Consider the following 16,901-nt stretch of genomic DNA (forward strand, 5'->3'; position numbering starts at 1 on the left):
CTTTTTCAGATTCTTTTCTCATATAGGTTATTACAAAATATTGAGTATAGTTCTCCATGCTATACAGTAGGTCCTTGTTGGTTATCTATTTTATATATAGTAGGGGTGGAGGAGGGATAAATTAGGAGTTTGGGATTAACATATGCACTCTAATACCTTTGATTCCACTTATTGTTTCTTTTCTTTCTCTTTTGTTCCTTCCTTTAGAATCTATGGGAAGGTACCATTCTATGTTTGCTAACGGGTCTTCTTTGCCTTCCTATGCATTTCCTACCCATGTCCCAACACCTCTAACAGCCTCCTCTCCTTCCTCCTTAGCTATCCCGAGCTCCAGCATCCTCCCTTCTGCTCCCAGAGACGTGGTCCCTGTCCTGGTTTCCAGTCGGTTTGTCCGTCTCAGCTGGCGCCCACCCACAGAAGCAAAAGGGAACATTCAAACCTTCACGGTGTTTTACTCCAGAGAAGGTGACAACAGGTAGGTACTACCAATGAAATTCAGTCTAATCCACCAGGTCTTTAAATATAGACTGTGGCGTGATGGCAGCAGGAGGTCTTGAGCAGGAACTTTGGAGACTGTGGGAAATCTCTCCTCTGTGCCCTTCACTCATTACTCAGTGGAGATAACATGTCTCTGTTGCTTGTGTGGGGTTTTTTTAAGGCAGGACTGTGTACAGAATCAAATTCAATCATTTATAGAAAACTTCCTTGAAAAAAAGACAAGCATGTAAATATATGATTTCAGGTTTTTTTGTTTTTTTTAAATTTCCTTGAGTTTCAGAGTGGTAAGCAGAGAACAGAATTGGGCTGTGTATTGATAGAACCAAGTGTGAAAGAACCAGTGTGGCAGGGTGCAATCTCAGCTCTGTCACTGACATCATGTGATCTCAAGAAATGACATAACTTCTCTAAACCTTACTTCACTCTTTAATAAAGAGGAAATAATAGTACTTACCTTGAAGGTTTTTGTTAGGATGAAATTAGGTTGCATTTACAAAGGTCATTTAAGAGTATCTAGTGTTTGCTAAAAGTTCTTAATATCATTATTGTCTAGGTAAAAGTGAGCTGTATGCGTCTTGTTTCAAGATTACAGTCTACTGTTGTTTTTTGTTTTTTTTTGTTTTTCTCATCATTTTTTCTTTAAGATGTTTCACAGTTTTAAGGCTTTGAATTTTGATTTGTAAGTCTATGATAGATATTGGTTAGTTCCAATCTATAAGAATAAACTGTATGACACCCCATTTAATTAAATGTATTACACTTATTTTATATTCTATATTTGATCACTCTCATATCTGCAGTCTTTGTGTTTCTGCTGACTCTTCCTCATGGGGGCTTACTTCTTCCCATGTCTGAGTGATTCTTTTTTTTTTTTTTTTTTTTTTTGTGGTACGCGGGCCTCTCACTGTTGTGGCCTCTCCCGTTGCGGAGCACGGGCTCCGGACGCACAGGCTCAGCGGCCATGGCTCACGGGCCCAGCCGCTCCGCGGCATGTGGGATCCTCCCAGACCGGGGCACGAACCCGCGTCCCCTGCATCGGCAGGCAGATTCTCAACCACTGCACCACCAGGGAAGCCCTGAGTGATTCTTGATTGTTAAATCTAGTCCTTAGAAATTTATCTGCGGGAATTTTTGAGGCCAAGGTTTAAAGTACATTCTCAGGGGAGGATTTGCTTTACCAAAACGAGACCACATTAAACCAACTTTTCACTAAGGTATGTTTGGTCCATACAGGTCTCATACTGATATTTTATTAGTTATCAGAAAATCCATTAAGTGTGATAACATTTGTTTTTCTGCCATTTTTAACATATCAGCTTAAATAAGTAAACGCAGACTTGTGGTAAGCAATTTTTAGAGACTTTTTTGTTGCTGTTCCAACTAAGCTAAGACTGAGACTGGCATGTATTCACCAATTCTCTCATGAGGCTGATTTCACTTTCTAGTTCATCCACTGAAGTTTGGTCTTTCAGGATCCTGGCTGTATGCAAGGCTCTCCAGTCAGACCTTATACCCAACTTTACCTGCAGATTTGTTTCCTGTTCTCTTCTCCTGTTAGTTTCTAAAGCTACTGGCTCTAGACTTCTCTTGAAAGGCAAATACTCTCAGTTAAACACCCCCACAAGTCAGCTTTCCCACTATGATAATTCTCTTACTTTGCTGCCAGCAAATTCCTGGATAATTTTTTTTTAATAAAAGAGATTTTGAATAATTTTGTCAGCATTTTAGGTGTGCTGTAACAGAAGGGTTTTTCACATACTACCTAGTTTGCCATACTGCTTGAAATGGAATTTTATAATATTTATCAAATGCCCATGTGATTGGTATCATTATTATATATTGTTAATTATTGACATTTGAACTAGTATATTTGAATATAAGCATGTTCAATGTTTGGAAATTTTTATTTAAGATTAAAGCATAAAGCCCCTCTGTAAACATCTCACTTAGAAGGAATCAGAAAGCGAGGAAGCTTTCTTAATAGACCTTCCCATTCTATTTTTTAAGCATTTTGTAAGTTTCTCTCCTCATCAACTTTTGAAAGGGTTTTTTTAATATTGCCAATTAAAGGTGATCAAAGAGATCAGTGTGTAAAAGCTGAATTTGCTTTAAAGAAACAGTATATTGCTAAATCCCAAGATTCTGTAGAGAAGAACACCTATTTTCAAATGTACTCAGCAGACCTACCTATGCCTCTCACACGGCGAGGGAACAGCATCATTATGTTCCTCAGTAGATGAGGATTTTGATAGGGCAACTAGGATCTTTATAAAATAGCTGTCTGTTGACTTGGCTGAGTTCCAAATTTCACATTTTTTCTTCCATTTTAAACCTCCTCTTATATACAACCAGTCTAAAGTGGACATCCAGTGGTTCACAGGGGTTCCTGGGATGTGGCAGCTTCTTCTTTCATCCTTTCTTTTTTTAAAATATTATTTATTATTTTATTTTATTTTATTATTTATTTTTGGCTGTGTTGGGTCTTTGTTGCTGTGTGTGGGCTTTCTCTAGTTGCGGCAAGCTGGGGCTACTCTTTGTTGCGGTGTGCAGGGTTCTCATTGCTGTGGCTTCTCTTGTTGTGGAGCGTGGGCTCTAGGCGCTCAGGCTTCAGTAGTTGTGGCACACGGGCTCAGCAGTTGTGGCTCACAGGCTCTAGAGCACAGGTTCAGTAGTTGTGGCGCACGGGCTTAGTTGCTCCGCAGCATGTGGGACCTTCGCATACCAGGGCTTGAACCCGTGTCTCTTGCATTGGCAGGCTGATTCTTAACCACTGTGCCACCAGGGAAGTCCCCTTCTTTCATCCTTGAATGAGGACCACATTCACTTTCTGTAAAGTTTTCCAGCCAAAGGAAATATGACCTGTTTTATGCATTTCCATATATGGAATATTTGGTGGGGGGGGATGATGGTGGCATGGGGGAAGTAGAGAGGGAGAAGGAGAAAGAAAGGGAGAGAGTGAAGGAGAGAGAGAGACACAGAGAAAGGACAAATCTGGTGGGACCTAGTTGTTGACAAGGCTGAGCTCACACTGATCCTGACTATCACTATTCGTTCTTCTGGAGAAGAAGAGACTAGATGGGATGGCTGTCACAAGCCTTCCAGTGCCTATTGAGAACAGTGGGGATGGGGAGGGGGACAGAGCCAGGATTCACATGTGAGGCTTCTAGTCTGTCAAACGTGTGAGTGCTTTAAACACATAATGACCTGGAGGAACCCTTCAGGATTTGAAAGGCACAGTGCAGTTTGGGCTGGCTGGAGTGGTATTTAGCTCAAAATGCTGCAGTGTGATGATTGGATGGCACACTGCAACTTCTCTCAATCTGCGTCTCAAAATGCTTTTCTTTCCAGTTCACAGCAGCAAAGTATATCTTTAAGTTTCTATTTTCTTTTACAATTTGACCTGACTTTAAAATGAAAGGAAAGAAATATACATATGTTCCCTAAGATCATTCATTACCTGAAGAAGCAGGCATTTGTTTTAGTGGAATCTCTGCCACTGTTTAACTCTGTGTCCTTATGAGAAGTCTCGTAAGTTCTTTGCATGCAGCTGTGAAAACAGGTAGGAATTCTTGCCCCCTTGTCTTCATGTATCCACATGGATTTCCTGGAGGCACCATAAATTCACCGTGCCCAAAACCCTACGCACTGTCTCCTCCTTAAATATCTTTTTCTTTACATTTCTTGGTTTGTGTTAGTACCTTCCATCCTGTTGACCAAGCAGCAAACCCCAGGTCATATTTTATTCCTCCCTGAATCTTAGCACTACCGTTAGTCATCAGGTCCTGGCAGATCTACCTTGGCCACAGCTCAGCCATGGCCCCTGTATTCTGTCATCTCCACCATCACTTACCTGATCTCTGACAATAGCTTCTCACCCTCTAATCCATCTTCCTCACTGTCTCGAGCTATCTTTTTGAAATACAGTTTGGATCACTGACTTCACTGCTTAAAAATGTGAAAGTGTTTCAAGTTTAAATATGATAAAATATTTATGTAAAGACATGCACACAATAACTACCAACCTCCCTTGAATGGAAGTCTATCTCCAATCTATATATAGGTAGAGTGTGATTCCTATAACCTATGAAGATTAAAAATATACCACTTAAGTCCAAATGGCTGGGTTTGGAAATGGTACTACTATTTTATCAGACATGTGAGTTTTGTGTATTTAATTATGTAAAAACCAGGAAGAACATCTCTCTACTCTGGTGGACAAAGGGAAGATGAATGCTACCTGTCAGAATTGCTGTGAGAACTAATTGAAGGAATTCAAGTAAAGCATCCAAGGCAGTCACTGCACAAAGGCAGAGGGTCTCAGAATAGTGTGAGCTCAAAGACAATATGGAAGAGAGGCTGAAAATAAGGCCCAAAGGTAATGGTGGTAACAGTAATAGTTAACAACAATGGGTTTCCATTTTTTTTATATGAACCATTTATTTTCAAAGCTGCTCACTGTTTCCTGCTAATAAAACCATTTTATCCTTTACTCATCTATTGATATCTTCCTTACCTTTCAAGCCCATGGACCCTTCCTCCATACCCTCTTGGATAGTCATTCCTGTGATCATACCATGGTCCTTGTCAACACCAATCTCTGCAACCTCTCCATGATCTCGATTTCAAACCTCATACTTTCATCTCAGTCTCTCATTTTCCTACTTTCCGTTTAAGACTCTGATTCCATGGGGACCTATAATTCATTGATTCTATGGCATTTCCATTGTCCCTCATCCTTCATGTTTTCCTTCATTTGTTAAACAGCTAAAGCCCCATGGCCAATTATTATAAAGACTGACATACAGCAATGTTTTGCTTGTTACTATCTCATCTAATATTAACTTCTTGGCCAAAATCAACTCAAGTAAATGTAATTTTCTACCTACCTTTTCTTGCACTCTTGTAGCTGAATATACCTGGAAGAAAATATGTAGCTGTGCTGACTAGTCTTGAAATTCATAACTACTTATCTGAAGTTGCCTCTTCATGGTGCTGGGGGTTGCATTGCACATAGAAGTCAGCCTCTCTCACACACAATCCTAATGATATTTCCTACCTTTTCCTCTCTTCTCAAATCTCCAACACCTTCCCTCTTTCCCTCACTCTTAATTGACTTTGCTTCTAATCTCCTGGAAAATAGTAGCAATCACAATAAAAGTTGTACCGGCTTCCATGTCTGATTTACCTAAGTGGGTCTTTAAGCTTATAATCTGTCTTTCCTCAAAGTGCTATAAAAGAACTGCCCATGCTTTTAACAGGGCCAAACATTCACTTATGCACCAGATCCCATCCTTTCTTGAAAACCAAAGAACAAAGCTTCAGCCCAGTGTTTCTCCTCATCATCCGTGTTTCCCACCTCGGGGTATCATGCCCATCAGCATACAAGCATGTATTTGTGTTTTCCATCTCAACAAATCATGCCTCTCAATCCCATTTCTCTCTTCCTATCAGTTCATTCTGTTCCCTTTTATAGCAACATCCCTTGAGTTGTCTAACTTCACTCCAATACCTTACCTCATATTCCAGTTATGATTCTGTCCCTAGTATTTCACTGAAACTGTTCTTATCGAGGTTTACCAGGTGACATCCATGTTGCTAAACCCAATAGTCAATTCCTGGTCCTCTCATTACTTGGATAGTTAGCAAATTTTGTCACATTCGATCACTTTCCCTTTCGTGAAACATACTCTTCCCTTGGATTCTATTACATACATTCTCCTGGTTCTATTCCAGTCCTTCTGGCCACTCATTTTTAGGCTCTTTTACTGCTAATCTCCCTGACCTGTACTGAATTGCCCTAGGACTCAGGCTTTGGAAATCTTGCTTCATCCAGTTTGTGACTTTATATTCTGTCACTATGTTGATGTCTTCCAGATTTGTATATGTGGCCCTGACATTTTACATGCAATTCTGAATCATATATCTAAATTCCTGCTTGGTTTCTCAACTTTGATTTATCATGAGCATCTAAAACTTATAAACAAAACTAAATACCCATTTTCCTTCAGCCTCAAACCCTTTTCAAAACTTTATCATTCCAGAGGTTCCTCCATCTCAGTGTAATCTGCATATTTCTCATTACTCAGGCCAAGGTCCTTGGAGTCATTGTTAGGTCCTCTCTTTTTCTCACACTCTATATCAAATCCATCATCAAGTCTTGGCGGTACTGTCAAAATATCTCCGGAATCCTTGATAAAATAGGATACCTGATATTTGCTGCAAAATAATACTAAAAGACTGGCTTTTGTGATTTATTTGAGCTGAGTGATGGGAATAAAGTGGTTCATCCTATCATTCTGTCTACTTTTTTATTGCTCAAAATTTTCCATAATAAAAAAGTCAAATAAATAAATGAAAATAAAACATATACGAATCCTACCACTTCTTACGTCTTTTTTACTACGATCAGGTCTCATGTGAACTATTGCTATAACCTCTCAAGTCTATTCTTACCATACCAGCTGGAGTTAACCTGGAGTTAACACAAGTTAGATTGTGTCAATTCTCATCTTCAAAACCCTCCAATGACTTCCTGTCTCATTCAGAGAATAATCAGAAATCCTTCCTCATCTGGCCTCTTTTCACCTTCCCAACTTCATCACTTACTGTGTTTACTGTTTTCTTATTTGCTCACTCCTCTCCAGTCTCACTGGCTTCTCTGTATTTCCTATATATATACCAAGAATCCTTCTCCCTCAAGACCTTTGTACTAGTTCTTCAGTCTGCCTAGAATGTTCCTTCCCTCAGACATCCACATGGATCATTCTCTAATTTTCATTAAGTCTTTGCAGAAATGGTACTTTCTCTTGGAGGTTTTACCTGACTGCTAGCATTCCCAGTGTCCTTTTTCATTCTTATTTTTCACCACTGCATTATTACATTTTAGTTATTGTTTCCTGAATCCCCTTTCTTGCCACCAGAATATAAGCATTATGTGGGCAAGGATATTTTTATCACTTTTATTCATTGAGCTATTCTCAGCACCTAGAGCAGTGCCTCACCCAGAGTAAACACTCACAGAATAGTTGATGAATTGAAGCTCCAACTGAAATGTCAGTCACCATGTGACACTCTACATGGTCCTCCAGGTCAGAAGGCATCAATTTCTCCTTTATCCTCCCCTTTCACTTAGATTACATCACTATTGTAGCATGTGGCACCTTGTATCTGGTTTTGTGTTCGTTTGAGTACATGTGTGTTTCTCTCCCCAATGATTGAGACTAGATCTTATTTGTAATTCCACATCCAAGTGTCTAGTCTCCTGACTTCTATAGACATTTACTGATTGGAACTGATACGATAAAAGTGACAGAGAGACAAATGTGATATTCTTAATAGATTTTTCCTCAACCAGTAAAGCAAATTGTGTTACTGAGGAAGATGAAAAGCTGACTGCAATTCGATAAAAACTTTTTAAGTTGAGAAACAAAAAGTTGATTTTGAAATTTGATTCCAGTATCTTTGTTCATTTTCTGTTTTCTGGCTCTCAACTAGAACAAATATATGCCATATGTCTCTGAGCGATTAGCTGTGATGCTTGTTTGCTCTTATAGGTTTATTTAGCCCCTTAACACAATAGCTTTTTTAAAGGTAGTGGATTTAACATTTGCCTCAGATTTGCAATGGCTTTGTCAGGCAAATTACTCTAGCTCAGATTATCATTAATCTATCTGACTGGTTAATGCTGTCAATAATGCAAGTGCCACAGTTAACATTTTTTAATCAGCCCCTCAGGAGCTTTCATTTCATAAGTCAGAGGACAGCATAAATTCTAGAACTTGAAAGCCAGAATTCACAGAGACGCAATTGCTTCGCAGATATCCAGCTGTCACCTACTAGTACCTAAAAATCTTTAGAATGGAAAGTGATCTTTGGAATCATAGCCCAACTTCCGGCTACTTAAACATTTAGAGATTGATGCCAAGGGAAGGGGTCATTTGCATCCCTAAGGCCACAGAGTAAGCTTCCATAATGAGAGCAAGCATTTATTGAGTACTCGCTGTGCCAGATACCAGGCTAAGCATCTTATATAAATTATCTTATTTCATCCTTACAGCAAAACATTATCCAGATGAGGCTTAAAGAGGTTTACACCTCTGTTATATAGCTAGCAAGCGGTAGAGCCAGGATTGAATGCAGGCCTGACTCCAAAACAGGTGTTCTCAACCCCTACACCTGCTTGTTTCCAGCAGTTAGTGGATTAATCCAGAAGAGAACCAAGCTTTTTTGATAGTTTCAGACTTATGACATGGATTTCTTCTGTAGGCGTCTTTCTGATAATTCTCTGATTCAATGGCAAAGTTAATTTGCATCATTTATCTACTGTATATAAAACACAGTAGCAAACTTTTTATGTGTGCATAGAACGTTATACCTTCCATTCAGTAATCTAAAATTACATATGGAGTGTGACTCAGTGTATTCACAAGGTTAATAAGGCTTTGGGGCTGTGAAATTGAACGGCCTGGGTTGCAATCCTGGCTCAGAATTTTTCTAGCTGTGTGGCCTTGGGGCAATTACTGGTGCCTTCATTTCCACTTGTGGAATACTAATAGTACCTGACATGTAATGTGTGATGAGTATTAAACAAAGTTAAGACAAAGTGCCTAAAACACTTGCTCATTGCCTGGTACACTGAAAACACTCAACTTTTTGTTACTTAGTGCCACGTGCTAACTATGGTGTGGGTTGGAAGTGAACAATCAGTGAAATACAGGTATTTCCCAATTCATATTTAGAGAGAACTTTATCCCTTTCACAAACATTAGCCCATTTGATCCTCAGATAAAGCAGGTATGATAATCTCTATTTTACAAATGAGCTTGTGTGGCTCAATTGAGAATGTCTACAAAGCATTGCCTAAGAAGCTACACAACTAGGAGATATTAGAAGCAGGATTTAAATGCAGGTTTCTAGTCCAGTGATCTCTTTACTATACCACACAAAGTAAAAGATATTTCCTAAAAGACGTACATATAAAGTACTGTGGGAGTTCAGATGAGAGAATTAAAACACTTTCATAGGCATCATTCAGTATAATCCTCACAATAACCCTGTGAGTTAGGCAGATGAAGGACTGGTATCTTCTTTTTGCAAATAAAGCAGGGAAGGCTCCAAGATAGCCCCTGACTTGCTCAAGGTCACATGCCTATTTTGTGGCAGAACAAAGACTGGGCAGGGCCTTCCAACTTGCAGCACTGTATGCTTTACATGGTTTTATGCCACCTCAGGAAACCCCGGCTCACTGCTTGGGATTAGAGACCAGCTTTTCATGATTGCCTTGGAGGATTCATTTTAGAAGTCATCGTGTGTTACATTTTCAACACGGTGTTTACATATTCTTTCCCTGCTTCTCAGAGTTGAGGACCGGGCAGCAGATGAAGCTTATTATGAAGGGAGTGTGTTGTGATGGAAAGAGAACAAGACTCAGAATCCAACCACTTTCTGGCTCTGGCTTAAAGCAGGGCAGAGTCAGCCCTCCTCTCACCACTCTGCTTCTCTGCAGAATGTAAAACCCTGTCCTTTTTACCTCAAAATGAGTGGTTTCATTTTTCCCATGGCCTTGATGCATATTGCAATATAAAACCTGTCATCGACAGTTTCCACATGTAAATGAACAACCCATTATTCACTTGTGAGTTGACAACGTGTCAGAACTGTGTGGGAAACGATCGAGAAGGGAATAGTCTTCTTGGAAACAGTTTAGTCGTGTTTAGTAGGTGGGCAAGACTAAGAGTGTATCAGTAGAGATGGAACAGTGACAGATCTAGAAATATTTAGGAAGCAAAATGGACAGAACAAGGTAAAAGACTGGTCATTAATGGTGAGACGGAGGGGGTTTTCAAGCAGAGTTCAGAGGTTTCAGCTTATTTAGATGGACAGATGGTGGGGCAATTTGCTGAAATTAGGGTGCTGGAAAAGATCCAGGTTTGAGAATGAAGGTCAGAAATTCAGTTTCAGACACGTTGTGTTTGACATACCTTACAACATTCAAGTTGGAATGTCAAGCACAGCCTTGAAAATAGGAACCTGGAGCGCAGAGGAGAAGTTTGGGTTGGAGATAATATATCAGGAATTTGTCAGCATGTAGATGATAACAGCAGCTAGGGAAGGAGAAGACGGGCCATCCCCATAAAACAAAATGAGAAGAGGGCCCAGAACTGACTCATATTTATTAGGGGAGCATTGGCTGGAACTAAACAAAATAAACAATTTGAATCCAAAACTTTTCTTTTTCTATGATAAGGTAGCTTTTTTATTTGTTGTTGCAGTAGTTATTGGATGCAATAGTCTTTTGGATGTGTCCTAGGTGCGGCAACAGAGATTATGTTAAGGCAAAAATTTTTAAAGCCTGTTCCTCAGACCGTCTGTGTGTGTGTGTCTGTGTGTGTGTGTGTGTGTGTGTGTTTGTGTTTTAAACAATTCAAGTAAAAACAATTTTTAACCAAACTTTAGTGGAAATGCCTCTGACTAAGAAGATGAGCTCTGTTCCCCCATCATGCTTTGTCTGGGGGCGGATCACCTCTGAACCTACTTTCCCTTCAAGATAACACTGATTCCAAAGTCTGTGGTTCTGGGGTAAGAAAGGGTGTGGCATTTGGGTGGTTGTTACCGCCGTCACTTTGGGCCCTATTTCAGTGACCAGCATATTTCCGCTTTGAAATCCTCTCATCACTGCACCCTTCTTGCTCTCACTGAGGAAATAAAAATGAAAGTGGAGTGGATCAAAAGATGTTAAAAAATCTTTCCATCAAAAATACCATAGGTCCTTTCTTACAAAGGAACATTAATAGAACTCTTCCTTCTTGAAGCAACTAATTAGGCATTTGGTACATCAAGACAGGGTTTGTTGCTCAGCTCACAGCTGTGACTAAATGTTAACGCCCCGCTATACTTAGCCCTTAGGAGGATATGTGTTTTCTTAATATGTATGCTGGAGACAGGTTACAAATCCTGATCCACTAAGAAACAGAACCATCGTAGTCTGTAAACTGTGTTTGCTTCTGAAATGTAAATACAGAAGGGCTGAATTCAGCTAATACACACACACACACACACACACACACACACACACACACACACAAAAAAAAAAAAAAAAAAAAACTTCTTTTAGTAGATCTCTCTCTTCAAATCATGAAAATGAGACCCAGGAATGTGGAGTGGCATCTGAAGGCCACCTGAGTAAGTTGAGATGGAACACAGAACAGAACCCAGCTCTCTAAGCACTTCTGAGATCACACTATGTGAAGATGTTATCCAATTAGTCCATTCAAATTTTTACATTTATTTATGGATTCATTTTTTTTTTCATGTGAGCACCTGCAGCATAGGCATTCTTTATCTGCAGTGGGTATATAGACTGAGTGTCAATAAAATATGAATGGAATATGACTTCTCTTCTAAAATAGTTCACAGTTGAGTCAAAGAGACAGACCTGTCTGTCAACACAACGTGATATGGGCTGCAGTGGACGTGTAAATCAAGAGCAACAAAAGCACAAAGGAGATAATATTTTATGCTGCTTGAATCAGAGGACATGATGGTAGGAAAGCTCCAGCCAGGAGATTTCATTTGAATCGGATTTGAAGGATGAATGAGCTTTTGCCAAACTGAGAAGGAAGTGAGTCAGGAGAAGGTAACTCCAAGATAATCAAAATAAAGCAAAACAAAATTAATGAAAGTCAGAATGACAAAGGTAGGAATGGATAGGGTGTTGTGGAGCTGAGTGACCCATTGCAGATGAGTGCATAAAGGTTTGGGCCACATCTTGAAAGTCTTTGAATCTTGTCGCAAGGAGTGGAGATTGTATTAATGATAGAATGGCAGCCAGCATGATGTTTTGGGCATGGAGTTGACAGATGATGTATGTTAGAAGAGTATCTCTGTCAACAGAAGACAGAAGTGGGAGTACCAATGACAAAAAACTAGGAAAAGCTGCTATAATGTAATACATTGTAAGTAGGAACCAGAGCAGGGGCCAGATCCAGGCCCAGGAGAGTATAGCCTAACCAGTTAGGCTTCAGTGCATACTGCTTAAGGGTGCATTCCATGCCACCATGTTTGACTCCCTGAATCAAAATGTATCAGCATCTAAAAAGACTTTAAACAAAATGCCTCATCTCAGCAAAGCAGCAGAAGTATTGTTACTGGGTCAGAATGTATGCTTTTAGAACACAGTAGTTATTTTCCGAGAAACCTCAACCAGGTAACCCAAAGCACCAAGAACCAGAATTTACAAGAAAGAGATTCTTCTTACTAACACACTCTTCTTGGTCTCCATGTAAAGGTCAAAGAAAGCAAGCTGCCTACATCTTTTTCAGCCAGCAGAAGGAGACAGACTTTCTAATTTATTCTCTATTTGGATGTTCAATGAATGAATTTGCAGTGAATGGATTCTAGAAAGCCCAGGTGATTTACTTCCTTTACTTCAGTCAACTTTATCTTGAACTTGCCTGAACCCCACACTACCAACTGAGAGTCAAGGAGAAAAGAAATGGGGTAATGAAGCTCTGTCTGACAGTACATCTACCAACACAGACCATGACGCTAAGCTCTGCGGATTTGAGGGGTAAATTATGTCTTCGGAGTTATAGGAGAGAACTTCATGGAGAAGCAGCCTGGGCCCCTGCTGCTTTCCCAGGAGTGGTTGGTGCGGTGACGGTCACGACACCCGAACACAGTAACTGGGCAAAGTCTTGGCGTCTCCTGTTCTCTGTTCTTCAGAACCTAGTGTGGTATCTGCCCACTTACAGAGGATCATGGGCTAGAGTGAGCTAGACAAAATCCTAATTACTAACTGTCTGAACACAGAGATTATGGAGAGTTTACTTTACATGGCTGGCATTGCCCTATTGTGGAACCAGAGAAACAAGAGTAACAAACTGCCCTTCCAAATTTAGATTTTACTTACTTGTTGGGAAATGATTAGCGATGGTTTGTTTTCAGCTATTAAAGAGCAAATGGGGTGATCAAAAGCCACCTGCGAATCTTTGAAGAAATCTGTGAAGGGTGACAGGGCAGTAAATGCCATTGTCTTAGAATGCATTGGTATCACGTTTGATGTTGCCCCAGTAGGACCCAAGAAAGCATCAGAGCTTGCACCTGAGAAATCTGAGGCTCAGATAAGTTACTGAGAAAGCCAAGACAACAGCCCAGCAACAAAGCCCAGACACCAGTGTGGGCATCAGATATCATGGGGCTGTCCAACTATGCTGTGGAACTCGGAGCACACCTATTCCTTCTCCGTTGCAGTCAGCAAAGCCTCTTCCCTTTAAAAAATATTACCAGTTTCATTATTGAAACTTGTTCAGTGCCTCTAGTTATGACTACACTTTTTTATTGAAGTATAGTTGATTTACAACGTTGTGCTAATTTCTGCTGTACAGCAAAGTGATTGTTGTACATAGATATATATACATTCTTTTCCATTATGGTTTATCACAGAATATTGTATATAGTTCCCTGTGCTATACAGTAGGACTTTGTTGTTTATCTAGTCTATATACAATAGTTTGCATCTGCTAATCTCAAACTCCTAATCCATTCCTTCCCCACACCCCACCGTTGACAACCACAAGTCTGTTCTCTATGTCTCTGAATATGACTTTTTTGATTTGACTTATCTCTGTAAACAAAATTAATCTGACAGAAAATATCAATATTTATGTCTTTTTCTTCATGACTGTACCTCATTAATTTCTTCAGATTGAGGAAAGGTCCTCTTCTTGAACTCAAGAACCCTTATTTCCTATGAGGTTGTGGTGGTATTTTGTTATAATAATAGAAATAATAGCAGTAATAACTGCCACATATGGAAGACTCCCTGAGTACCAGGTCTCATGCCTACTGCTTTATATGGTTCACATACAGCATCTCACTGAATTCTCTAGAAACTCTATGAGGTAAACATTTTTATAGCACCAATTTGCACTTGAGAAATCTGATGCTCAGATAAGTTAATGAGAAAGCCAAGACAACAACCCCAGGCTTAAAAATCCTGAATCCACTCCATAGTCTACATAGCATTTTGATGTGACCTCAGTTTGATAGGATAAGCAGATTTCTGAAAAATGGCACATAAAATGGAAATGTTTAGATTAAATTGTTGTTTAAAACCATTAAGAGCCCACATTGAAGAAACTAGTGGTAAATCTAGGGCAGTGCTAGCGTCTGGTTGGAGGAAGGGCTGAGATCACTACCATGGAAGTGTTTTCTAAAGATGCTTTGTTCATACTCTGTTAACACTGAGGAAGTATCAGTTGTCCATATCAATGAATATAATTTTTTTTCATGACCATTAGTAATCTGGTATATTTTTGGAGGCTGCTGGAGATTATAAGAACCTAAAACCCCCTTCCTTGTAATAAAATCCAGCATCCCCTTTTATATGTGAGTAATGTTTCTATTATATGATCTTAGACATTCTTACCTGGACATGCCCAGATGTTCTTGCCTCTTTTTCCTTTGAAGAATGCCTTTTCAAGGGGTTATGCCAGCATGTCCTAGAACACAGCTATTTCATCTAAATTATTCAGTAGTTATAAGAATAAAGTCAGTTATGAAAGCTGTCCTTCCTTATAGATACTCAAGGAGTTTGGTATGCAGATCTGACCTTCAGTGACAAATATGTTGCTTGAAGGTTTAGAAAATACATCCTGAAATGACTCATAACAGATGATAATTACACTCATTCTCCCAGTGGTTTCTGAATGCCCAGGTGTCTCTTCTTTCCCTTTAGGAGCTCATGTCTTCTACGCAAAGTACCCATGATCCAAATAGGCCCCTTGTTTTCCCCTATTGTTGAATGATACCAATACTGGATCTAGAGGATGAAGTCCCCAATTTCATTCTTAACGGTGGTATTCATTAACTGTGAGTCCTTTAAAAAAAAATGTTGTTTCTTTATATCTCACTTTTACATCTATAAAAGAATGATAATAAAACCATCCTATTTATATAAAAAGAGAGGCAATGCATATAAAAATTCTGCTGAAAGAAAATAATATGCAAAACTGTCTACATCCACAAGGCATACAATCTGATTATGAGGGTTTTCTTTTAAAAAGCAATGTATTGGCCTGAATAATCTTAGTTTGGTAGAATAGATCAGTGTGATGTGGTACATGGGAGCCCTATCTGATGTTTCTTACTCCTACTTACGATAGGTCACTATTGAATCCCACCACATCCCTCCCTCACTGTAAGTCACAATTCAGCCTTGCAGCAAATTCACACAGTACTTGTAAAGGGTTACCAAAACCTTGGGCTATATCCAGATTCATACAGGGTGTTTTTTTGTTTGCTTGTTTATCGTGGTAAAATATACAAAGCATAGCATTTACAGTTTTAACCATTTTTAAGTGTAGAGTTCTATGGCATTAATTGCACTTACCTTGTGGCACAACTCTCACTACCCTCTATCTCCAGAGATTTTTCATCTTCCCCAACTGAACTCTGTATTCATTAAATACTAGCATCCCGTCCCTCCCTCCACCTTGCCCCTGGTAACCACCCAGTGTGCATATTTTAATTATGAGCAGTAATGGATAAATTAATGCTAACTGCTATAACAAGCCCTCAAATTTATAATGGCTCTACTCTGTTTGACTCTGTAAAGTATTATAGAAAAAGGATGTTCCTGATTGACAGGCAGTTCTTCTCCCAGGTCTTCTCCAGAATTCTTGCAAAACTTTGACTTCTCCATCATCTGTGTACGGCTTCCAAGGTCTGCCTGCCACATATGTGGTTTTTCAAGGCCAGGCCTGGAATCAGCACGCATTGTGTACACTCAAACTCATTGATTAGACCCAGTCACATGGCCTCATCTTGGCTTCAGGTGGGGCCAGGACATATAGTCTAGTACATGAAGAAGGAGAAATGGGTTTGAGGAGGAGCCAGCCAGTCTCTGTCATATCAGTCAAATTAAGAGTGTATATATGCCCGGCAGTCACCATTCATGCCCGTAGAACTTTGTTTTCACTTTTCTCTTTGGAAGCTTAATTTACCCTGGCAGCAAAATAGGTTTTATTTTAAATATCTCCCCAAACAAAACTGAATGGTAAAATTAAAATGAATATTTAATTCCACTGAGATGCAAGAGATATCATCTAGACGTACAAACCTTAAGAAACAGTTAAGTGGCTAGAAGGAACTCTTTCTTCACATTCAACTGTACGAGACCAATGAGGATATAAATGTCTCGGATCATGTATATCCTTAAAGCATACTTTAGGAGTTCCTGGTTCTTAGATGTCAGCATCCATATCCATAGGATTTGTCTTCTTTTAATATGAACTATAAATCTCACCATGATCAGCAGATTAATTCATTTGTTTGGAGCCTCTGAGGAAGTTTTTAATTGGAAAATAAATTGGACACATGTAGATGTGGCTTGAAGAAAAGGC

The 16,901-nt window shown here is 39.5% G+C and overlaps 1 protein-coding gene across 1 annotated transcript in view; it reads left to right on the top strand.

The window, feature by feature from the left end:
* DCC (DCC netrin 1 receptor) overlaps positions 1-16,901 on the top strand; it is a 948,035-nt gene that overhangs the window by 525,614 nt on the left and 405,520 nt on the right. Inside the window, exon 11 of the mRNA XM_028479946.1 lies at positions 319-475. Within this exon, the coding sequence (XP_028335747.1) occupies positions 319-475 (157 nt within the window). The remainder of the gene's footprint in view (positions 1-318; positions 476-16,901) is intronic.

The sequence above is a fragment of the Physeter macrocephalus genome, chromosome 19, assembly GCF_002837175.3.
Source record: "Physeter macrocephalus isolate SW-GA chromosome 19, ASM283717v5, whole genome shotgun sequence".
Lineage (NCBI taxonomy): Eukaryota > Metazoa > Chordata > Mammalia > Artiodactyla > Physeteridae > Physeter > Physeter macrocephalus.